Here is a 25,338-nt window from a genome sequence, read left to right as displayed (position 1 = left end):
CGTTCCCCGTTGTATGCATTTTATATAGTTTATTCATTTTCACTGCACTGAATAACTGGTCACGATTTGTTAGCTAGCAGGCAGCTGACGTTTGCTAGCGGTTAGCTGACGTTTTCTAGCTAGCTACAGTAATAAATCAACCAACTTTTGCAGCTCTTAGAATTCGAGTCAACGAGAGAAGCTTGCAATGCAATGCATGTAGTGTTCCTTACCTAGCAAGGTGACTGTTCAAATGCTGGCATGAGTTCAAATGCTGCAGAGTACTGAAGTCACGTGCAAAAAAACTCACGCTGGGGGGTCGGTAAGGAATATTTGAAACTCACGCGTGAAAAGGTTAATATCACTCAACATGTTCATTTCCCCACCCATATAAAGGGCCACATTCTTGACCTTGTCTGTTCTGTTAGCCACAACATCACCCACATCACCCCTTCACTGTTCCCGCTGTCTGACCACAAGATCCTGAATTGCTCTTTTTCCTCAAACCTACCCCACAATCCTGAGAAACGTCTCATCTCTTTGCACAATACAAAAGCTGTTGAACCCCTGAAACTCTCTGATGCAATGTGCTCTGTCTTTACATCACTCAAATAGTCTCTGTCTCTCCCACGGCACTGTCCCCTCAAACTACAAAACTGCTGTCACACCCATCTTAAAGAAACCTGGTCTGAACCTCACCAACTTTCACCCCATCTCCAACCTCCCCTTACTTGCGAAAACCATCGAAAGGACTGTTGCCTCCCAACTGCAATATCACCTCCTCAATAACACTTTATTCGAGCCTCTTCAATCTTCGGCTCCGACCACTCCACAGTACTGAAACTGCCCTCCTCAAGGTTGTGAACAACCTCCTCATCTCACTGATGCTGGTGCCCTCCACATCCTTATCCTCCTCGACCTGAGTGCTGCGTTTGACAGAGTTATTTATCAGATCCTCCTCACCAGGTTGGAAGCTCTGAGCGTTGAGGGAACTGCACTCTCCTGGCTACACTCAAATCTCACCAACCGTAAGCACTACCTCTCCCTCAATGGCCATAATTTGGATTCTGCTGCAGTCACACAGGGTGTCCCCCAGGGCTCTGTTCTTGGCCCCTTGCTCTTAATCATCTAAATTCTCCCACTTGGTCAGATCCTCCGTCACTTCAAACTCATCTTCCACTGCTATGCCGACGACACTCAAATTTACCTTAGCACCAAATCTCTCACCAACCCACTCGTGGTCCACACTGAATCCTGCCTGTCAGCAATAAAATCATGTATGCAGCAAAACTTCCTCACACTCAGCAGTGATAAAACGCAACTACTACTCATAGGCACTAAACCCAAACTCACCAAAACTGGCACCTTCAGTCTCACCACTGACGACACTGTTGTCTCTCCTCCCCATGCGCGCAACCTAGGCATCATCCTGGACTCCTCCCTCAGCTTTGAAGAACACTATATACAGACACTCAAATCCTTTTTTATTCACCTCCCAATATTGCTTAGCTAAATCTTAATACATGCGTTCATCTCTTCCCGCCAAGACTACAGCAACTCTCTTCTTTCTGGCATCTACTCTTCTTCTCTCCATAAACTACATAATGGTCCAAAACTCAGCAGCCAGACCTTTCACCCACACCAAGTCCTGTCAGCACATCACCCCATCCTCTCGGAACTCCACTGGCTTCCCGTCCCCCAGCGCACTGATTATAAAATTATTCTGCTCATCTATAAAGCTCTCCATCAGCTTGCTCCACCCAACTCTCTGTTCTTATTCCCCATTACAAACCCTCTCGGTCACTCTGCTCTGCTACAGCTGGTCACCTCATCATTCTCCGGTCTTAGCTACAGAGCTTTGGAGACAGGGCTTTCTCTAGGGCTGCTCCAAGGCTTTGAGACTCTCTTCCACAATCAATCAATGACTCTGAATCTGTTACCATCTTCATCCACTGCCTCACGCCTCATCTGTTCAAACATGCCTACCCAAAGCCCCTGCCCTGTTCCTTTGTCCAAAATCATGTCTGAGCCCTTTTCTTTACGTTTGTCTGTGTATTGTCCAATCACTCTCCTTGGATACTGTTTGTTTTGTATCCGTAAAGCAATTATGTCCGCTCATGGTGACCTGGTAAATAGTTTTTTAGTTATCACAGCTAAGATATGGTGCCTGAGGAATCAATTAATAGAGACAATGTTGCCACGATTTAGAATTTGTGGCCATTGTTTTGAATGTAGCTGCACCCCTACTCTGTTTGCATAAATAAAAGAATGTCTTATGTCAATGCAATGATATATGATATACATTCTAAATTTTGTGATATACAGTTATAATTAAGTAATTAAGCCCCTGTTTCATCACAGCAACTCCCAGGGTATTCAAGACAGTCAATGTCGAAACATGGGTCTTCCAAAGTGTATAGGATGTCCTTCTATTTCTTGTCACTCTTTTTGTTCAACAAGAAAGTCCAGACCGGAATTCGTACACAGAGGAAGGAATACATATCAATAAAATGTATCAATCAAATGTATTTATAAAGCCCTTTTTACAACAGCAGTTGTCACAAAGTGCTTTACAGAGACAACCGGCCTTAAACCCCAAGGAGCAAACAACAGTAGTGTTGGATTTCAGTGGCTAGAAAAAGCTCCCTAAGAAGGCCGAATTTTAGGAAGAAACCTAGAGAGGACCCAGGCTCAGAGGGGTGACCAGTGAGATATTTACAGTCCAATTGGCATAATTAATAAATGTATCTGGGCTAAATCCAGAGTTTATTAAAAATTAGACTAGGTTAGAAGTATGACCAGATGGACAAGGACAGGGACAGCAACGGGCCACCCAAATCAGGTACTCCGCAGGTGTGGACCAGGACTTCATGTCCTCCTAAAGTTTAAAACAGGAGAAGACTGGGAAAATTCAGAAAATGCATTAATCATATCAACATCGATTTATAGTGGAGAAGGAGAACTTTGTGGGGAAGGAGAACTGACCCCACCAACCGCAACCACAAAAGGGACACCCACCAACCGCAACCACCCTGAATGAGGGCCGAGTATTGCCAGCAGAGTACAGCCCAATTGCACAAGTGCGCAACAGAGAGACAACAGAGAGACTCTTCCCCCGAAAGGCATTGGAGGGAGAGCATCCTAGTGGTGACGAGAGCCCACCTGGCAAGACAGCAAGGGTGGACAGTATCAAGCCTACTGGTCACCTTCACGCCCCCGGGCCAGGCTACACCTAATTATAAACCATGCTATAGAGATTAGTTTTTTAGTAGACACTTGAAAGTTTGCACTGAGTTTGCATTTCTAACCTTAATTGGCAGATCATTCCACAGTAATGGTGCTGTATGAGAAAAGGCCCTGCCACCAGCTGTTTGTTTAGAAATTCTAGGTACAATTAAAAGGCCTGCATCTTGCGATCATAAGTTACTTTTAGGTATGTATGGCTGGATCATTTCAGCAAGGTAAGTAGGAGCAAGTCCATGTATTGATTTATAGGTTAACAGTAAAACTTTTAAATCAGCCCTAACCCTAACAGGCAGCCAGTGTTAGTACGCTAGGACAGGAGTAATGTGTTCAAATTTTTTTGTTCTAGTTAGGATTCTAGCAGCCGTGTGCAGCACTAATTGAAGATTATTTATTGATTTGTCAGGGTAGCCGGAAAGAAGAGCATTGCAGTAATCTAGTCTAGAAGTAACGAAAGCATGGATTAATTTTTCTGCATCTGTTTTTGATAGAAAGTTTCTGTTTCTGTTTCGAAGATGAAAATAAGCAACTCTTGAGACATATTTTATATGTTCTTCAAAGGAGAGGTCAGGGTCAAGGGTAACACCGAGGTCTTTTACAGTTTTTTGGGATACGACCATGCAGCCGTCAAGGTTCACAGTGAGATCAGCTAACAACGCTCTTTGTTTCTTGGGTCCTAAAACAAGCATTTCTGTTTTTCTTGAGTTTAAGAGCAAGAAGTTCTCTGTCAGCCACTTCCTAATATCTGAAACACATGCTTCCAAAGTAGCTAGTTTTGGGGTTTCTCCATGCTTCATTGAAATATATAACTGCGTGTCATCAGCATAACAGTTAAAATTTACATTATGATTTCGGATTACATCGCCCAGAGGGAACATATATAGTGAGAACAATAATGGGCCCAGAACCGAGCCTTGAGGAACACCAAAGCATACCTTTGACTTGTCAGAGGATATGCCATCTACACTAACAAACTGATATCTTTCAGATAAATAAGATTTAAACCAGGCTACAACATGTCCACGTAGCCCAATATGCCAGCCTTCTATCTCGATTGAGCTCACAGGCTCCCAAGCCACCAAAAGGAGTTGCTAGAGTGCATTCAGGCAAGGCAGCCTTAGTCAATTATCAAACATCCAAACCCAGACAACGTTGGCCAACAGCAACGCCCTCCACGGGACATCTTCTCTAATACACAAGCGGTATACGTCCCTGGTCTCTCAGTGTCACAACTCACTGCATTACAGAGAATTAATGCTGAACCATTCATGGTCCAACTGAATAATTTCTCAAAGTAAAAGGCACAGAACTTGTCAGTCAGTTGCACTCACCATGGGAAGCTACTTAAGATCTTCTTCAGAAACAGGGAGGCACTTTGAGACACATTCTGGTATAGTTTTCCCAAGTCAAACTTGGCTGCCAGGATTCTGGCCTCAGTCTGATGTGGATCATTCTCCATGAAGGGCAACCTGCCGCTCAGCCTAAAAACATCAAATGAAATGGGACTGAAATGCAGTAGCTTTGAAATAAACAAGATACTTCTCACAATGTCAAAAACAGTACTGTGTAACAACATTTCTTAAATGCACTATGAAGACATTTTATTAATGTTAAGCAGGTGTTCATTGTTGTCTGGTAAAGAGTGCCTTGGGAAATTACTTGGGAATAAATTAGATAACTGTATAGGCAATTTTAACTCATACATGGTACTTGAATAAACTAGTCCAAAACCTTGGTCATACTCACATTATGAAGGTCAACACGCCCACACTCCAGATGTCAGCCGGAGGGCCCACCACATCCCCTTTTAACATCTCGGGACCTTTAGGGAAAGGTGAGTGAAGAGCGCTTATGCAAATTATATAGCTATAACATTCAGGCCTTCAGCCATAGGAGAACACAGGAAAACACAGGAATGGACACAACTAGGAAAAATGTGAATATGCCTGATATTAACGTACAAAACAGTTCAGTCTATTCTTATTCTGAGAAATGAAGGCTATTCCATGTGAGAAACTGCCAAGAAAATGAAGATCTCGTACAACAATGTGTAGTACTCCCTTCTCAGAACGGTGCAAACTGGCTCTAACCAGAATAGAAAGAGGAGTGGGAGGCCCCAACGCACAAATGAGCAAGAGGACAAATACAATACATTCCACTTCTTCCTCTGTTCTGTTCTTTAATCAGCACAACCATTGCTAACATAATCACAAAAGGGTTTTCTAATGATCAGTTAGCCTTGTAAAATGATAAAATTGGATTAGCAAACAAAACGTGCCATTAGAACAAAGGACTGATGATTGCTGATAATGGGCCTCTGTACGCCTATTTTACATTCCATAAAAAATCTGCCGTTTCCTGCTACAATAGTCATTTACAAAATTAACAATGTCTACATTGTATTTCTGATTAATTTGATGTTATTTAAATGGACAAAAAATTGCTTTTCTTTCAAAAACAAGGGAACCCAATTTTCTAATTGTAGTGTATGATTAACTGATTAAAGAGGTTTGGATCTCTATTCATTAACCCCTCCATTTATGAAACTATTTTAATGTGTTACATATTATAACCAAAAAAGTTGAAAAGGAAAGTTTTGAGAGAGGAACAGAAGTGTTTAATTTGCAGTGGTCTCTTAATTGTAACCATTCTGTTCCTCACTTAAAACCATCCTTTTCAACTTTTTTGGAAAGGAAAGAAAAAGGTGCAGTGATCTCTTAATTTTTTCCGGAGCTGTATATTGGAAGTAGGCTAATCAGTCACTCAAGTCCTATGTATGTAGTAATGATCCCAAATGTTATTTTTGAGAATATGTCTTTACATAAAATATTGATATAAGGTGCTTTCTTAAACCAGTGATTTAAATCTGCACCCTTTCCTTTAAATATCCCTATAACTATAAATATGCAAACTCCGAGCAGTCTGACCAAAACAAAAACATTGCAGAGGATTTCTCTCTCCTATCCATAACAAGTAGCCACAACAATTTCATGTTGTTATTAAAAAATAAAAGAACAATCTAATATTACCTTACCCAATAACATTGTCACTGAGCTAGATTTGTTCATTAGCAACAAGATTTGAGTAAATCAGAAATTCGGGGTCCTCATAGTTATAGTCCTGATTTGGTTGTATGGTTGCTATATTTTCTATATCAAGGGTGGTCAACCACATGCCAGTCAAGCTACTGGGTGTGCAAGCTCTTGTCTGAGGCTCACTCTAACCACATTGTAGCCTTAACATCAGATCAGCTACAGGAAAAAACATTTAAAAAAGCGTTCACCCCCTGTGTTTCAACCCTCAGTGATGGATTGAGACACCTCGATTTAGATCACCCTCAAGACTTACACATGTACTCTAGAGTTCCAACTGGTGGGCTGAACTGCTTGAGGAAGAGTGGGTTAAAGGTCTGGGCGCTGCCAAAGTCGATAATCTTCACTACATTCATGTAGGTGACAATTATGTTTTCCGGCTTGATATCCAAGTGCAAGATGCGGCGGTTATGGAGGTAGTCCAGACCCTGCAGGACCTGAATGATGTAGCCCACCACGTCATCTTCTGAGTAACGGAATCTAGGAACAACAGGGACAGCATAGGAGAGAATAGATTATGGACAATTCCATTTCATTAGGAAAAACTAAAGAAATTGTAATGACATCGATTTAACTTGAATGTTTAAAAAAATCTGAGAAACAAATGTATACCACCAGATGTGCATTTAATTATTATAGTTATTTTTTAATTGAATTAAATTTGGTAAAAATAAAAAGAACAAAACATCTACACAAGATAGAAAATTAAACACATTTAACAGCCTTTTTTTTCTGGCGCCCATGTTTGAAGTGAACCCATAATGACATGCTCTACTAAATAAACCACATAGGACCTGCATCCCTGGAGGATGGCACTTTAAAGCATTCACTGAAACACGTTTCCAAAGTGGTCCTTGATAGTAAATTCCTTTTCAGTTGAAAAATCTAATGGAATTGACCCCAACCCCAGCCCAGAGAAAAAAACAATTACCATGTACGACAACATATACCACAGACATTGAGAATGTATTGCTGTTTAGTTGGAGGATTTGTGTCTTCTGACCTGTCGATGAGGCTGTAGAGGAGCTCCTTCCCACTGCAGCACTCAGAGATCAGCACCAGGTAGCGGGGTGTGACGTAGGCCTCGTGCAGTGCCATGATCTTGTCATGGTGGAGAGACTTAAGGATGTCGTACTCCTGCAGCACCGTCTGTTTATTGTCGGCCTCATAGGGTACGATCTTAGCCATAAACAGGTTGCCGGTGGCATTCTCTCTACACTCTCGGATCACGCCGAAGCGACCCCTTTGAGGCAAACAAAGAGACCGTGACCTTGAAGTGAAACCTAATTAAAGCTTGCAGGTATTTAGAAAATTACCTTTAAATGCCTTCACCTTTATGTTATAAACGTCTGACACACAGAACTAGAGCAAAATCTATAATTTAAAAAGCCCATTAAAATGATTGATAATGATAAAAAGATTATAATAACATACTATATTATTATATTCCACAGTTATGGGAAACCTACGGAAGCCCTGAAGCCCATGCAGTAAAATAACAAACGTAGTCTCTGGGCCCACATTATCTCGTTTGAGCGAATTATGAGACAATCCTGTTTTGTATAACATACAATGTTTTATAATTTCAGCAAAATGTCATGGCACACTTGATGCGTCCTCACCTTATGCCAACATGCTATTGTTCAGCCAATTGCTCACTGTTCTGTATTAATGCTCTGGAGTTCATAGGTTTCCTTGCTTTAAGGTTTCAAATAACTATAAATGAACAATAATATAGACCAACCAATGGATGGAATCAAAGAACGATGGGCTGTAACAAACATTACATGGCCTTGTAATGCTGCTGCATAATGAATTTGGCCTAATTAGACATACTAATGATCATCTTGTTTCAATGACTTAGCAAAAATAAATAAGTAGTAAAAAAACAATGTACACTTATATTTCCATATTTCTTTTTACTAAGTCCTTCAAACGAGATAAGTTGTTCAAACGAGATACTAAGTCGTTCAAACAAGATAAACTTAGTCTCTGGGCCCAACATTTTTTTTTACAGCTTGGGCTTCAGGGCTTCCGTGAAAACCTTATGGGTCTTAAATGGAACAACTACATATTTACTGTTTTCTCAACATTCATAATAAAACATTATAATATTATACAGCATAGTGGTGCAAAGAAAAATTTAGGAGGATGTTTGCATTAATTACATGTTACTTTACAGTGGTAAGAATTACACAGTGCTAGCATTGTGGACACGACATCCTGTACCTGGCCTTCTCCTCCATGAAGGTGTATGGTTTCTGGGGCACTCCCTGGCGCAGGGATCCCTCACCAGGACGTCCGCCCAAGGGTGTCCTGCGTCCTGATGGGGTGGAACGTCCGTAGGAGGTTGTCTGCCCAGATGGAGTCAGACGTGCGGGCGTAACCCCCCCCTCTCCTACCGGACTTGTGCTGGACACCAGCACCACCGGGGGTGAGATGACAGGGGACAGAGAGGTAGGCGTGACGGCATCCGATACAGGCGTATACATGGGTACCGACGAAATCGGTTTGCCGATAGGGGGGGGGGGGGACCACCACCGGGGGCGGGACCTTAATCATGGGTGAGACAATATTGATGGGACTCTGGGGTTTGGGGTGAACGGCTGGGGGAGCAGGCTTGGTTACAGTTGCCGGTGGAGATGGTGTCGGTTTCTTGACACTGATGTTGATGGTGGTCTTGGCTTTAGTCGGGGTTGGAGCGGACTGAGGTAGAGGTGGGCTTTGCGTCTCGGAAGTGGATTGAGTGGACGAGGCTGCACTAACGACAATGGGCGCGGAGCTGGTGCTGGTTAGGATCTGAGGGACTGAAGGCTTGGATTCAACAGGTTTAGAAGCAGGGCTTGATGAAGCGATCAACTTGGCCACTGGAACAGGAGGAGAGGGAGCAGACACTTGGGGGGTTGGGGTCTGCGTGAGTGGGGCAGAAGATGAGCCCTGTGGTGGCACTTTACTAGGTGCAGGCTTCATGGAGGGGATGATCATCGATGATGTTTTGACCGCTGGTGCTACAGGGACCGTCTTGACAACAACTGATTTGCTAGAGTTTGCTGGCGCTGGGGATTCATGAAAGTACTGATTTTGGTCTCACATTTTTAAATATATACTCAATATTTTGTGTAATATTGAGCACATTTTCCCTACACGTTAACTATCTCAAACAGAGCCTGTACACCAAGTACAATTTTGGGTATGTGTACATGCAATCAGCAAATAATTATTATGTAACTGAGCCCTTTCATAAAATGCCAACACAAATCTTCAGCACATTTATATTTGATGGACAGATTAATAATACAGGAGTTTGTCATCACATAGAATGGTAACCTATGACAAACACAGAATTATTTATACTTATTATGTCTTCAAACAAGTATTATGTACCTGAGGATTCCAGGGAGATCATCTCTGACAGATTACTGTAGGGTCCTTGGCCAGCCTTGTTCACACACGCCACTCTAAACCTGAAGGCTCCCTCTACTGGCAAGTCTACCACATTGTAGTAACAATCAGCAACTCCTGTGGCCACAATGAGCCAGTTCGTCTCACCTGGGGAAGAAAGACTACACTTGAATGTGTGTTCATATTTATTCCTGAAATAGACATTTCAGAGAATAACATAATGAAAGGTGTTACTTAAAGGACTCAGCAAAAGTTAAAAACTACTGCAAGAGGGAATTAACACGTTTGACAACAGACAGTTGGAGTATGATCCAATGGCATTTAGAGCATAGCATTAAAGCTGCCACGTATGGGCTATTTTTCCTTGATTTGTCCTTCATTTCCTGGTTGCCAAAAAATCAACACAGTACACATTTATTTGTGCAATAAGTAGTACTAAATAGAGAATGATGTTACCATCAGAATATACAAAAAATATAATATACGGAGCAGGGAAGGAAGATATTATAACTGAATGAGTATACTGCTCTTATAGTCATCTTCCCATGGTTTGCAGCTATACTTTCAGACATTCAAATGAAAACAGTGAAATATGAAATACTCCATGACCTACCCTCTGCTTTTCTCTCAAGAGAGTAAGTGCAGGGAGCCATAGTGTCTGAGGGCCTCCAGAGGACAAGGGCAGTGTTCTTGTAGCGCTGGGGAACTTCAGGAGTCCCAGGGCGATTGGGAAGCTCTGTGAGGGCGGAGAAGTATAGGAATTATATTGTTGTCTTTATAAATCATGTTTAGTCACAATCACTAAATGCATTTCAAACTACAGTAACAGGATCATAAGCACAACAAATTTGAAATGTATTTTACTAATATGATGTTTAAGACATCATACAAATTCATCAATGTTTTGCAGGACATAACATCACCCAAAATTGATATTGTAGTACACTTAGCACTGCCTTATCAATCAGAAAATATTGGCTGGCAAGAAAACACTGGGATGAGAGTGCATTCCCCGGGAACAAACACTGTAGAGTTTACAAGTGCCCACCATACCACAAGGAGTGGCTTGTGCAAGACAAGGCAGCCCTGTCCTAGATCCCACACATGGTGCTCAGCCAATGGGCAATATACATTGGAGCAAAAAAGTATTTAGTCAGCCACCAATTGTGCAGGTTCTCCCACTTAAAAAAAATAGAGAGGCCTGTAATTTTCATCATAGGTACACTTCAACTATGAGAGACAAAATAAAATCCAGAAAATCACATTGTAGGATTTTTAATGAATTTATTGGTAAATTATGGTGGAAAATAAGTATTTGGTCAATAACAAAAGTTAATCTCAATACTTTGTTAGATACCCTTTTTTGGCAATGACAGAGGTCAAACGTTTTCTGTAGGTCTTCACAAGATTTTCACACACTGTTGCTGGTATTTTGGCCCATTCCTCCATGCAGATCTCCTCTAGAGCAGTGATGTTTTGGGGCTGTCGTTGGGCAACACAGACTTTCAACTCCCTCCAAAGATTTTCTATGGGGTTGAGATCTGGTGACTGGTTAGGCCACTCCAGGACCTTGAAATGCTTCTTACTCCTTCGTTGCCCGGGCAGTGTGTTTGGGATCATTGTCATGCTGAAAGACCCAGCCACGTTTCATCTTCAAAGCCCTTGCTGATGGAAGGAGGTTTTCACTCAAAATCTCATGATACTGGCCCCATTCATTCTTTCCTTTACACGGATCAGTCGTCCTGGTCTCATTTTGTCTCTCATAGTTGAAGTGTACCTATGATGAAAATTACAGGCCTCTCTCATCTTTTTAAGTGGGAGAACTTGCACAATTGTCGGCTGACTAAATACTTTTTTGCCCCACTGTACATTATGGGACCCCCGGACACTGTCAATATGCTGCGACCAGGTTATAAATTCCTGGCCGCAATTACCATTCATGTGATCCATTGCTCAATGAGGCATGCAACCCACACAACAGTAATCATAATGTAAGTTCATCTATAGTAAAATGTCATAAGAAATCTCTGGAAAGTGTGTCTATAATATTGAACCAGGCTCACAAAGTTGCTGTCAGTAACTCAGAACTCCTCACAGTTACCAATGATTTGTTGGAGATTAATTCAGACTGAGCAAACCATTTCTGTACCGTCTTACAGAATTCTTATATATATTTTTTTCATTAGATCAGTTTTGCTAATCTAATTTTGTATTTACAGTGGTTATAGAAAGTGACCCTTTCAAAATGTTCACCTTTTGTTGCCTTATGGCCTGAATTGAAAATACATAAAATCAAAACTTTGCTGGGTTTATTTACACACAGGAACCCACAATATTGAAATGATTTGTTTCTCATAAAAAAGTCTGAAAATGAATTACAATTAAAACAGCAAAATATCCTATAGGTCAACAACCCCCTGACTACTTGGTAGAAGCACCTTTTGTTTGAATTACAACCAGTTACTGACTTTGCACAATTTTATTTCACTTGGATATTGTGGATTATTGAGTGAATAATACCAGAAAAAGTCTGATTTGATGTGTTTTAATCTCAGGTTGTAAGGCAGCAAAAGGTGAACATTTTGAAAGTGGATGGTGACTTTCTACACCCACTGTACATCTGTCAACTGCTTCTGTCAGACTGTTTTGTGATCTGCATGTAGTATTCGTGGTCCTGAAAAGAAAATTGTAAAACACTAAATACCAGGTTAGAGCATAGACAAATACACGCAACTGTGGGGGGAAAAATCACACTTTTTATGGGGTCTCTGGGACTCAGCCATGTGTTGTTTTCATGCTGTGCGGCTACCATGTTGTGTTGTTGTCATGCTGTGTTACTATGATATTGTTTTATTGCCAGGTTGTGTCGCTGCCATGGTGTCGTCATGCTCTGTTGCTGCCATGTTTGGTTGTTGTGCTGTGTTGCTGCCAGAATGTGTTGTTGCCAGAATGTGTGGCTGCCATGTGGTAGGGATTCTCAGTGGAATATTGAGGTTTTGTGGTATGTTAGTCTTTCTTTCTGTTGCATTCATGTTCTCATTGTGTGTCTTCTTGTCTGTTTTGTCACATTTTTAAATCTCTGTCCCTTTTACCCATGCCCTTGCCGGGCTGTAACTATAAACAAGAATTTGTTCTGAATAATTGGCTTGCCTTGTAGAAAAGTAATAAAAATGGTCAGTTAAAGGACTTAAAAAGGTACATGAGTGCAGGTACAGCAGACTGGCTTTGTCCTCTTAATTTATATAGGGCCACAGGAATACATGCACACACAACCTTTCTCTATTTCTGTTTGGACTGTAACTCGTACTTACGAGCGAGGGAAAGGGTACAGGAGCTGGACACCGAAGCCAGAGGGTTGGTGGCCACACACTCATACAGCCCTGCATCCTTCTTTGTGGTGGTCATGATCATCAGCAGCTGTCTGCCATCCGGACAGGAGATCATATTCATTCTGGCATCTATCTGTAGAGGCTTCTTATCTGAGGAGGAAAATGTAAACCTAAAATCAACGAGTACAATGCAATGTGACAATTTTATTATGTATTGTCACATAAGACTCAAGGCTACAGGTGAATTTGATATTCAGCTCATTATGTTCTACTCTTACCTTTCATCCAGGAGATGTGTGGGTGGGGGCTGCCGGCTGGGAGGCAGCTAAGAGTGATGGGATCTCCCTCTAGTAGAACGTGGTCCCTCAACTTAATGTGGAACACAGGAGGGAAGTCTGGAGGAGAGACAAGTTGGGAAGGGGATTAAGAATTAAGAAAAAAGGCATCATATGGCTTTTACAGTTTGCTAGGTAGCCCTTTAATCAGGTGAATCAAGCAATCTACAAAATAGAATGAATGCACCGACATAGCCACAGTATCTTTATAATGCATATAACATTAGCTAATGCGGCAGAAACCTGAAGATTTAGGGATTTCAAGCTAAAAGAGACCATACTTGGCAGAACCAAAAGCTCAGGTAGGGATGTACTGTAGGGTTTGAGCATTACCAGATGCCAGTCTGGAGTATGAGCGAGAGCGCAGGGAGCCATTCTCTCTGGCAATGGCAGCAGGGATGTCAGGCTGTGATACCGTCTTATCCTTCTTGCTGCCTCTGGTTATGCCCCAACGGTCCCATCGGGACCTACGTTCGCTCTCTGCCCCTGCCGTAGGGAACAAATAAAACTCAAACTGAAATCAACAGAAATAGTAACGAAGAAAAAGGGTGAGGTTAGCACACATAGGGTAACGTCTTTAGGTAGACTGTACGTGCTTGTATGTGCTTTTCTAATTCTGTAATCATACCTACTGTGAAGCATGTAATCTATATAATCATTGTCAAATTAAACATATTACCTTGTCAGTTGAACGGAAAATAAATATTTGATATGTTTTCAAGGGGAAGAAGTGTTGTACCCTTGGATGCTGTCTCCAACTTGACACTGGACACGGAATCCAGGGACTCTGAAGAGGCTCCGGTGCCCGACTGAGTAGCCAGCTGGTTCGTAGGGACACTGGGTCCACTCATACTCTTTAGGCTTCGTCCTTCTGAAGCTGACCTGCGCAAAATTGAGAACAGGGGCGTCTTCTTGCTCTCGGGCTTGTTGGCTTCCCTCTCTTCCGCCGCTGCCCTCCTTTCCTCCGAGGCACTACGGATCCTCATGGATATTCCTGATACCGTCGACTCGATCTTCCTGCGCATTGCCATTACTGGCGACTCGTTGGGCTTTTTGGGCTCACTGTTCCCTTGTTCCACCTGTGCTTCCGTTCCCCCATCCATCCTCATCATCTCCACCTCCTTCTTCTCCTGGGACTGAGATCCCCTTCGACCAGGAAGAGCCCAGGAGAGACGACGCCTGGGGGTAACCAGTTCTTCGTCATTGTCTTCCTTGCGTTCAGTTGATGGAGTCCTCTTGAGGCGCATGGAGAGCCTTCTCATAAAGCCTTGGTCTTTCTGTGCCTCACGGAGATCCAGCACTGATTTGGACTTCTCCTCCATTCTCCTGGGGACAAACTCCAGTGGTTCTCCAACAGGCACGTGGCGGTATACGTCTTCGCCTGACTCTGCAGTGTTTGAAGAGGCTACTGGTTTCTCCTCAGGCTTTGACCAGTTGAGAAGTTTCAGACCTCGCGTGAGTGAAGACTCGCGCTTTTTAAAGCGAGATTCAAACACTTCCTCTGACGTGATATCCGGGATGTTTTGTCCCCCAGGCGATAGCTCATGCTGGGATGTTGGTTGCGTGGAAACAGTGGGTGGACCTGGTTCTAGGGGCTCAGGGGATGCAACCCTTGAGTAGACGGCTGGGTGCTCTCCCGGCGTTGATGGCAGAATGAGTGGCGTTGATGTGCCAGGTGTAACTGTTGATGCTGCAGCTTGTGTAGGGCCTGGAACAACTACAGGTGTTGAGTCTGCTAATGGGGGGCTAACTAGGGGTTGAAGCGAGGGAACCATGATGGTCTGCATTATGCTAGCATAAGCAGAAGTCCTACCGTCTGGGAGCACTGTCAGGGCAGGTGGAGAGGTAGTCAGGTGTGCAGGTGAAAAGCCCATCACATTTGCTTGAGGCTTTGAAAATGCAGGTGCTGGCGTGACCCTAATGGAACTTGTAGTAATGACCATCTCAGATGACTTCATTGGTGCCTTCACTTCCTCTTCTCTTTCTTCTACGTCTTTTTGGCTCTCTTTCTGAACTTCTTCAACTTCTCCAGCTTTTGGTTCAGCAACAGGAATAGCTTCCCTTTCATTGATATGTTCTCTTTCTTCCTCCATTGGCTCCTCTAATGTAAGACCCCTCACAGGTGGGCTAGACCCCCTCCAAGGAGGTATACGCTCCCTTGATGGCACATACTCTGGTTCAATCATTGCTTCTTCTGACGTGCTCATGTCCTTCTCTGAAAATCCACTTGTGCTCGATCTTTCGTCTGCATTACTGTCTGTGGTCACACCATCAATTTTTTCCTCAGTCTTAATCTCCTTGTCGGTTGACGAGTCCTCATCCTCCATATTGGTTGTTGTCTCCTGAATTCCAGGATCTGGGCTTGGTGTGGAATGTTTAGGGGAGGGTTCCCTGGGAGTCACAGGTCGGGAGTCATTCTTGAATGGCTCAGTGAGGGCAGACATTGATATGGCCTCCTTAAGCCTTCTCTCCTCTACCTGAGCCAGTGGGATCTCCAGGGGTGCCCCAGAACGTCTGTGGAGGGGTATGGGTTCCACATCATCTCCTTGACTGAAGGAAGCGCTCTTGCGAAGCAATTTGGGTTTGGGAAGGTCCTCCCTAGGCTCATCGCTGGAGGCCGCTCTAGTTAACGGCGGTACCCCTAAGCGGGTGCCGCGTGCATAGCGCTCCAGCGACGACGACCTCTGCTTCCCATCGTCCATACCCAGCGTCTCCAGCAGGGGTCCTCGCAAGCCACTCATCTTCTTGTCCACAGAGCCACCTCGGAGCAGCCTCTGCCTCATCAGCTCCAGTTTGAGAGCATAGTCCTCCTGACTCAGAGGCCCTGGGCTCACGCTTCGCCTCGGCAGCTCCATGGATACTGTCTTTTTGAGAACGCGCCGGCCCTTCTCTGAAGTTTCCTCTTCTGTGCCCTCTTCTGGTACGATGTGAAGTAGCAGAGCACTGTCAGCAGAACCACCTCTACGCAGGGGCCCCCTTCTAGGTCCTCCCTCTGGCTTGTCCATCTCCAAGCTTGATCCTCTGCGCAAGGGCCTTTTTGCCTTCTCTGATACTTGCACCAATTCTGCGGGAGGCTCCTCATCCGAAGACAACTTGGCTTTTTCCTGGGTCAACCGATTCCTGGTGCGGCCCCTACCTGCAGAATCCCCAGTCTCATTCTCTTTCCCTGTGTATTCAATATCCATAACCTCTTCGCCTTGTGCGACTGCTGATTCTGTCTTGTCCATGGGGCCATTTGGTTTACCTGAGGTCTCCTGATCCTCCTGGATCTCATTTAGAGACATTCTTGACCCAGAGAACTCCATGGTGAGTGGCATTGGAATAAAGGGCAGCTCATCGATATCTTCATCTGAGTCAGAGGACGATGATGGTGGGGGTGAGCCCTCTTTAAGCTGTCTGGGCACAGCAATGGAGATGTGACTGGATGAGTCATTCAGCAACTCTGGGATGGACCTCATGACCATTTTTGATTTGTAGCTGATAAGAGATCGCTGCAACAGTGACCACAAGTTATTCAAGCAATTCTTATAATGAAATGATTGTAAAATAAAATGAACATTTGGAAGGCAGTTCCCTTACCTGCCACTTTCGGCGAGAAACAAACTTCTTAAGGGCCTCTGTGCTGATGGCCTTCCCCTTGGTAAGCATCTTGATTAAACAAAGGAATATAAAAAAACTTACATTTATGAGTTACGCCATCACTTTGACATTCCTAACTACCTTAACGATTTAAATGACGTGAAATCCCAATTCAGAACAGAGCTCAAATGCAATTTATATTTGTTATCCATCATTAAACAGTCAACTGTCACTGCCTCAATGTCTCACCTTGAACCACGGATGACGGAGACACTCTTGCGTGTCTGGCCTCCTAAAGGGATTACATAACATCATTTTATTTAAAAAATAAGTACACTGAACGTCAATTTGTTGACCTTAAATCTATAGTTGCCACTCACAGTCTGTCTGCCACCAGCAGTTTGATGATAAAACCCTTGGCTTCACGACAAAGATCAGCGAACATACTCTCCTCAAAAGCCACATTGTAGTTCCTAATGTTAAGCACTGAGCCGCGGTCATTCTCTCCAGCAAACGGAGACACTCCAGTCAGGCTAAAACACAGAAACACCACTTCCTGATTTCTAGACCCATCTTTAAATATCATTACAAGACCGTCAGAAAGCTAATCTGTTTTACAGATCCTCTAATAGATATAAAAATTCAAAAGAACAACTTCATATGTTTTGTTTATGTATCCTTAGCTTGGAAAGTGTGCTTAATTCATAATTTAAATGTTTAAATTGTTAATATGATTGTGTAAATCACTGATTTAATTTGTATTCATGGTATGGACACCAAATTAAGACAGGTATAATGTGTACCTACCATAGATATGTAATAACTCCAATTGGCCTGGGAATGAAAGCAATGAATTAGAGAGAATCAATTTTTTATATGAACCAACCTCTATCAAACAATGTTTTGTGCCCTGCAGCATTTTACCAGATGTCAGTTGCCTTGGACACAGGAGTTTGGTTTACAATTTCTGGGGCAACAAATTCTGGAGTGCCATATTTGCAGTACTGAGCTTCATCAGGTGTGAGCTCCATGGCATTGCCAAAATCACAGATGCGGATCTGATCACCGTGAGGGTCTGCAAGGAGGATATTATCAGGCTGTGGGAGAAAAACAAAGATATAAAGAACAAGAATAAAGAACAAAACATATTCCTTGTCTCAACTCACCCTTATAATAAACAAAAATAGTAATGTTTTAAAGAATGTTTGTCAAATATCTTGAAAGTTTGTACAGTATAACTGAATTTGGACTTACCTTAATATCCAAATGGACAATATTTTGATGGTGGAGGTAGTCCACACCCTCCAGAACCTGTCGCACACAGGACCGGATCTGTAGGTATGCATAACAGAAGGACACTTTAGTATCATTGTTACATGTTGTTGATAAAGTGCCTTTTAAAAATATTCAGACCCCTGACCAATTCTCAAATTTTACTGAGCCTTTCTTGGGAAACATTCATAAGAAAAATTTGAAAATGTTAGTTATTTGCATAATCATTAGAACTCTGTGCTTTGGAATCTCCCAGTTCACACAAATAAAATGAATTGTGCTAATGAGGACACCATTATGTTATCATTACCATCAAACTGCAAACCACTGAAGTCATGAAGTCGTTTTCTGCATAAAAAAATAAAATAAACTTTTGAAGGAGCCTTGGTCAGGCTGTGAAGAAAAGGAAAAAACGTATTCTACAGAAGGTACACCTGCATTCCCCACAAAAAAAGGCTTTCCCTCACAACTCAGCACTCAAGCAAGAAGACTTGTTGTTGGAAGGAGTCACAGAGAGACCAAAAATCACTTTGAAGAAGTTCCGTGGCTGGGAGTTTATGATAAATATGATCAATCATATCAAAAGCTCTGCAAAAAACTAGCCGGTATTTTGAAGGTGGCAAGAAAGAAGCTATTACTCAAAAAGTACCATCTGAAATCATAAGAATAACACAGCTGTGATATGGGAAAAGTTTTTCTGGCCAAAGCTCAAAGTGTAATATGTGGCTCTAACCTAACACTACTCATGCCTCAACACACCATCCCTACAGTGAAGTATGGTGGTGGCAGAATTGTGCTGTGGGGATGCTTCTTAACAACATGGAATGGACATCTTGTTAAAATAGAAAGAAGATGGAATGGAGCAAAATACAGGGTAATACTGCATATACCTGATTTAGTCTGCTTGGTACGAAATGTATTGTTCAGCGGGACAATAATCCCAAGCACAAGGCCAAAGCAACATTGAAGTGGCCCACAAACATAACGGTAAAGTAAAATTCCTTATTGCAATGCAATTGAGAATCTGTGGCAACATTTAAAAATGTTGATCCACAAGTATCATTCCAACCAACCTGAAAAACCTGGAGCAAATCTCCAAGAAGAATTGCCCAAAATCCCTCAGACACAGTGTGCAATGATGGTACATATTCACCAAATAAATGAAAGCTCTTGGTGGCTCCACCAAATATGAATGTGTGGGGGTTGAAGTAACATATGCAAGTAACATATTCCTTTTTTTTTTTTTTCTAACATATAATTCCAAACACAAAACCAATATCACCTAACAGATTTTGTCACCCAAGTACAAAGTAAAATACTCACGTCGGATTCCATCACTGTGGACTTCTTTATAAACCTATCTAGCAGCTCCTCATTGCATCTTATTGCACTGATCAAGGAGAAATACAAGTGTGACACTGGAAATACTTCATCATTTGAACAGATGATGGATAATGGACACAGGACATTTACTTTACCAGTATGTATTCATACTGTCTGTGTGTGTGTAGTTTTACTATACTTGTGGGTACTACAATCCCGTAGTATAGTAAAACATGTGAAAGTGGCCGTTCCTAACAAAGAAAAAAGGCTTTTTCAATGTTTAGGGTAAAGGTCAGGGTTAGAACTTGGGTTATAATTAAGGGTTCGGAATTAGGTTAAACTTACATTTGGGTTTAGAGAAAGAATGGGGGTTTAGGGTTAAGTGTTGGGTAAAGGTTAGGATTAAGTAAAAAAGTGTTTTGTGGAAATCAAATTGTTGGTCAATAAATGTATAGTGAAACCATTGTGTGTATGTGTGTTTTTGTTTGGTGGAAAAAGTGTCCAACTGTCACACTAATTAACAAATAGGATTACCTGCCATGCTCAGGCACAGAGGAACAGTTTAGCACTTTGCCTGCTTGGAAATTCAATCTAGCAACATTTTGACTAACTTTTACCGTTAGGCTACCTGTCGGCCCAGTCGTAATTGTCATTGCTACCCAGAAAAAAGTTGTTAAAGTTGTTTAGGCATCTCACTTTTTCAAAATGACAAAACATTACGACCTAAATGAAACAAAAAACAGCATTAATAAAATGTACAGTATACCTATTATTATTTTTAGTAGTATAAGCTCATTGTTACTGTAAAATCATGCCTCGCAGCAGAAATGTGCGATATTTATGCTTTATTGCACAGCAAAATACTAGAAATAGTGGAGAGAACTTTCTCTAAAAGAGTGCTAGGCCAGATTTAAACCCAGGCTGCAGCAGTATCTATGCACCGGTGACGGACCACTGGACTGCCCCAGGGCTCTGTTCAATGCACAGTTTTTATGTAGGAGGCAAAGTGCAGACATAAACAAGAAGGTCAACATATATGTATTATCTTAACCTGATGGCCTGTCCTACAGAGTGCAGTGTAGTTAAATGCCTGTAAATGTATCCTGTAGATAAAAACTCTTTAGAGAAAACCAGTGGGGAAATATGTCCAATTCCAATGTCCCCCCTAAACCCTAAGCCCTGAACCCTCACAGACTTAACTGATGTCACCTGGAAAGTGATTGAGTGCAAGAGGCTGCATGGACTCTAAATGCTATAAATAGTAATGGGACAGCACTTTGCGACTTTATCACGTTACTTTGATGACACTGAAACATGTTGTACACTATTGTGTGTTTGGGACTTCTAATTTAATGTATTTTACATTCTTCGCAGCCAAGGCACTTAATAGACCGACTGCCTGTTCTTCTTCTCTTATAAGGTGGGTTTGCCGGGATTTCTCTCACGCTTCCGGGCTTCACCTGGTAACCCCCATGTTTCCCGTCACAAAGCTATGAACTGTGGGCAATTCCCTCAGGCAAAGTCTACACAAATGTGGACTTACGAAAAGTGTGCATAAAGGGCTCAAAATGTCAGCGAGAGAGCCCTCGCGCACTTGACGCTATGACAGTGGGACAGCCCTAAGCCCTTACAGACTTAGCGAGAACGGGTCTGTGAGTCTGTGTGTGTGGATATTGTGATTGAGCCATAATCCTAAACTTTGCTTTGGTGACCCTATTAAAAACTACCACACTGAGTCAGAAAAAATGCTGTGAAAAAAACTGTTGAAGAAATTTGATTTTAAATATACTTCATTTTTTTTAAGGGGGGTGCAACTATACTCCAACACTTTTTCTGTTCTGCCACACATTTAAAATGTAGCTTTTGCTGAAAAATGTTGTGTGTTAGGAGAAAATTATGTAAAAGTTGCAAAACATATAAAGTAGTAGTAAAATATATCCATTTTGTTTGAGTGTGCTCTCATGTGTTGGAATGCTAGTGTGTGTGTTCTGTATATGTTTATTTAAAATAATGACTGTTGGACAGGCACCAGTTGGTATTAAGTTCCTAAAGGATACATCTCTGTGACAATAATGACTGCGTTCTTCTTTTCAAAGGCATCATGGAAATACAGGACTCTCTCATTGTCCAGCCCAGACAGCAGGTTCATCTCTCTCAGGGCAGATGCTTTCCTCTTGGCTCGGGCAGAAATAAACTTGGCAGCGTACTCCATGTTACCCACTTTCTGCATCACTCTCTTCACATAGGAGAAGGCACCTCTGTGAAAAACATAACTTTCATGAATATGCATTAAGAAACAATATCTAAACTGGGAATTAAGTCAACTTAAAAAGTATTGGCCCCATTCGTGAGACAAAGCAAAAGTTTATGCAAAAATATATCAACAGAAGAGGTAGCCATGAACATGAACTTTAACACAATCATTGCTCAAATTCAAAACATTTTAATGAGTATCTTGATATTTCTTGTGAAAAAACATCATTTAAGAAAAAGATTATTGGCGTGCCTACAATATTTCCTGAAACCTCCCTGGAGTGATTAATAACACTTAGCCTCTTCTGTTACGAGGGGAGCCACAAGTGGGCCCAAGCGCACGACACCAGACACAATCAGGGAAACAAAAAGGGTATTTTAATGGTGGGTGGGATGTAAGGACCAAGGCCAGGCTGGAGGGGTTGGGGCTGGGCCGGTAGGCAGGTGGGTAGGTAGGGCGAGGCAGACAGGACAGCGGGTAGGCAGAGCAGGTGGCTGACAGGCAGGCAGTTGGAGGTGTTTGGAGGCTGGGTAAGGTGGATCTTGGTAACGTGGAATAAACAGGGTTAGTTGGAAGGAACAACTAAACTGGGTGCTCAAACTATGGTTTGGAGCGGCCGGGAACATTACTACCTAGTAGTGAATAACAACGATCTAGCGCCGGACAGATGGAAACCAGGGTATATATAGACAGGCTGATGAGGGAATGAATATCAGGTGTGGAGACTTGAGGGGCAGTGGGGGAAAGCCCCACATACACAGACAGACAAGAGAGAGAGAAAGCTTGGCCCGGACTCTGAGGAGGTGGATGAGGAGGGCGTGACATCTTCCTGTAAAGTCAGACTACTGTAGGTTGGCGCACACTTTTGGAAGAACCTTGGATTCTCCTTGCAGTACATTAAAAGATTCTTAATGGTCATACATTTCCGCTTGTGTATTGCCCTCTGCAATTCAGACAAAATGTTTTAATTTGGATTCCAGAGACTGAGATGGACATTGCAAAACATTGATTTTGTGGTCTTGACAACAATTTCAAATTTTTGTTTCAGGTTATTTTCTTGTTGAAAAGTCCATCCACAGTCAAGTCTCCTTATTGAGCCAACCAGGTTTTGAGCTAAAATATCCTGGAATTCATTATACCATCAATCTTAACAACAGCCCCTAGACCACTAAAAGCAAAACAGCACCACAACAAGTTTGTCTTAGGTGCTTTTCCTTTTATGTAGTCCCCTTTTTTCACCACAGCTACCAATGGTGTGTCTAGCCAAAAAGTAAAATCTGACCGCAAGGCTCTTTTGTTTTACCTATGGTGATGGATGACAAAATGATTTTTACATGCAAGCAACCTCATAGTTGTACCCCAAGCAAAAACTAACCAGTGAAAGGCATCATTACACTGCCTGGAGACTGAGACCAACCAAAAAGCATAGAATTCCATAACGCTTTGTTTGGTTTTTATTTTAAATATTTATTATCAGTGGCAATACTTTCGAAACCTATTTTTTGCAGAAAAAAATCATACAACCCCATTTCCAAAAAAGTTGGAATGCTGCATAAAGTGCAAATAAAAACACAATGCAAAGATGTGCAAATAATTTATCCCCGGGTTCGGGGTCTCCTTTGTCATATTTTTTGTTTCTTTATCCCCCAAATGTTTTCATTAGACTCTTTAACTATGGTGTCCTGCTGTTGTAATACATGCAGAATGTGGTTTGGCATTGTCTTACGGAATAAGAAAGGCCTTCCCTGAAAAAGACATTGTCTGGGTGTCAGCATAATTTGCACCAAAACCTGTATATATTGTTAAGCAGAAACGGTGCCTTCACAGATATGCAAGTCACCCATTCTTTTTGCACTAATGCACCCCCATACCATCACAGAAGCTGGCTTTTGAACTGTGCGCTGATAACAAGCCGGATGGTCCCTCTCCTCTTTAGTCCAGAGGACGCGGCCTCCATGATTCCCAAATATTATTTCATTTGTCATAACACAGGACAGTTTTCCACCTCGCCTGAGTCCATCTTAAATGAGCTCGTGGCCAGAGAAGGTGGCAGTTTTTTTGGATCTTGTTTATATATGGCTCCTTCTTTGCATGGTAGAGTTTTAACTTGAATTTGTGGATGCATCGACGCTGCCTGAGGGCCCGAAGATCACGGCCATCCAATATTTCTTTTAGGCCTTGTCCCTTGAGTTCGGAGATTTCTCTGGATTCAATGAATATTTTAATGATATTATGTACCGTCGACGATCCCCAAACTTTTGCAATTTTACATTGAGAAACGTTATTCTTAAATTGTTGCACTATTTGCCCATGCAGTCTTTCACAGAGTGGTGAACCCCTCCCCATCTATACTTCTGAAAGACACATTCTCTTTGGGATGCTCTCTTTATACTGGTCATTTTACTCACATGCTGCCAATTAACCTAATTAGTTGTGTGATGTTCTACCATTTATTTTGCATTACACAACGTTTCCAGAGATGTGTTGCCCCTGTCCCAGCTTTTTTTAAACAATTTGCTGGCAAATTGAAATTGGGCATATGTTTTTCATGAAACAATAATATTTGTCTCTGTAGTATTTTCTATTGAATATAGGGTTGAAATGATTTGCACATCATTGCATTCTGTTTTTCTTTACATTTTACAAAGCGTCACAACTTTTTTGGAAACTGGGTTGTACTACTCAATAAAACGTATTGTGTTTGAGAAATTATTGTGTTGAAATGAAAGTATATGCCTCCCCCTTGTGTTGGAGCCAGAAATGACTGTCTCACCTCCCGATTTCCTTGTGGATGTCATAGTAATCAGTCAATCGGCGCATTTTCCTGAGAATAGTCTCCTCGTCCTGCATCTGGTCCTCAGTGTCTTCTCGAACTGCACGGAAGCAAGGAAGTGGAGAAACGCAATTACAATGTAGTTTAGTGTAATTGTATTATCATGGTGTAACGGGCCTGGCTTAATCATATCTGCCTTGACGTGTTGCTGCCTCCAATCAATTTGAGTTTTGTTGTCTTCTAGTACATGGTGGCTGGTTTGATATGCAATGCAATGCAGTAATAAATCAGTCTTAGCAACGGATTTTACGCCGATCAGCCATAACATTATGACCACCTGCCTAATATTGTGTAGGTCCCCCCTGCCAAAATAACCCTGAACCATCAAGGCATGGACTCCATTCGACGTGCTGTGGTATCTGGCACCAAGACGTTAGCAGCAGATCCTTCAAGTCCTGTAAGTTGCAAGGTGGGGATTCCATGGATTGGACTTTGGATTGAGATCTGGGGAATTTGGAGGCCAAGTCAACACCTTCAACCTGTTGTTGTGTTCCTCAAACCATTCCTGAACCATTTTTGCTTTGTGGCAGGGAGCAGAATCCTGCTGAAAGAGGCCAATGCCATCAGGGAATACCGTTGCCATGAAAGGGTGCACATGGTCTGCAACAATGCTTATGTAGGTGGTACGTGTCAAAGTAACATCCACATGAATGGAAGGACCCAAGGTTTCCCAGTAGAACATTGCCCAAAGCATCAC

At 42.3% G+C, this 25,338-nt stretch overlaps 1 protein-coding gene across 1 annotated transcript in view; it reads right to left on the bottom strand.

The window, feature by feature from the left end:
• Positions 1–25,338, bottom strand: part of spegb (striated muscle enriched protein kinase b) — an 87,729-nt gene that overhangs the window by 3,675 nt on the left and 58,716 nt on the right. The window contains 21 exon segments of the mRNA XM_010898053.5: positions 4,554–4,703; positions 4,969–5,044; positions 6,571–6,794; positions 7,318–7,557; positions 8,544–8,776; positions 8,778–9,370; positions 9,699–9,863; positions 10,330–10,452; positions 13,028–13,195; positions 13,324–13,440; positions 13,714–13,866; positions 14,120–16,871; positions 16,960–17,028; positions 17,209–17,251; positions 17,340–17,492; positions 17,767–17,793; positions 17,884–18,056; positions 18,214–18,291; positions 19,555–19,612; positions 21,612–21,812; positions 24,582–24,681. Coding sequence (XP_010896355.5) covers positions 4,554–4,703; positions 4,969–5,044; positions 6,571–6,794; positions 7,318–7,557; positions 8,544–8,776; positions 8,778–9,370; positions 9,699–9,863; positions 10,330–10,452; positions 13,028–13,195; positions 13,324–13,440; positions 13,714–13,866; positions 14,120–16,871; positions 16,960–17,028; positions 17,209–17,251; positions 17,340–17,492; positions 17,767–17,793; positions 17,884–18,056; positions 18,214–18,291; positions 19,555–19,612; positions 21,612–21,812; positions 24,582–24,681 — 5,896 coding nt within the window.

Source organism: Esox lucius, chromosome 16 (assembly GCF_011004845.1).
Source record: "Esox lucius isolate fEsoLuc1 chromosome 16, fEsoLuc1.pri, whole genome shotgun sequence".
Classification (NCBI taxonomy): domain Eukaryota; kingdom Metazoa; phylum Chordata; class Actinopteri; order Esociformes; family Esocidae; genus Esox; species Esox lucius.
This window is presented reverse-complemented; position numbering and strand designations above follow the sequence as displayed.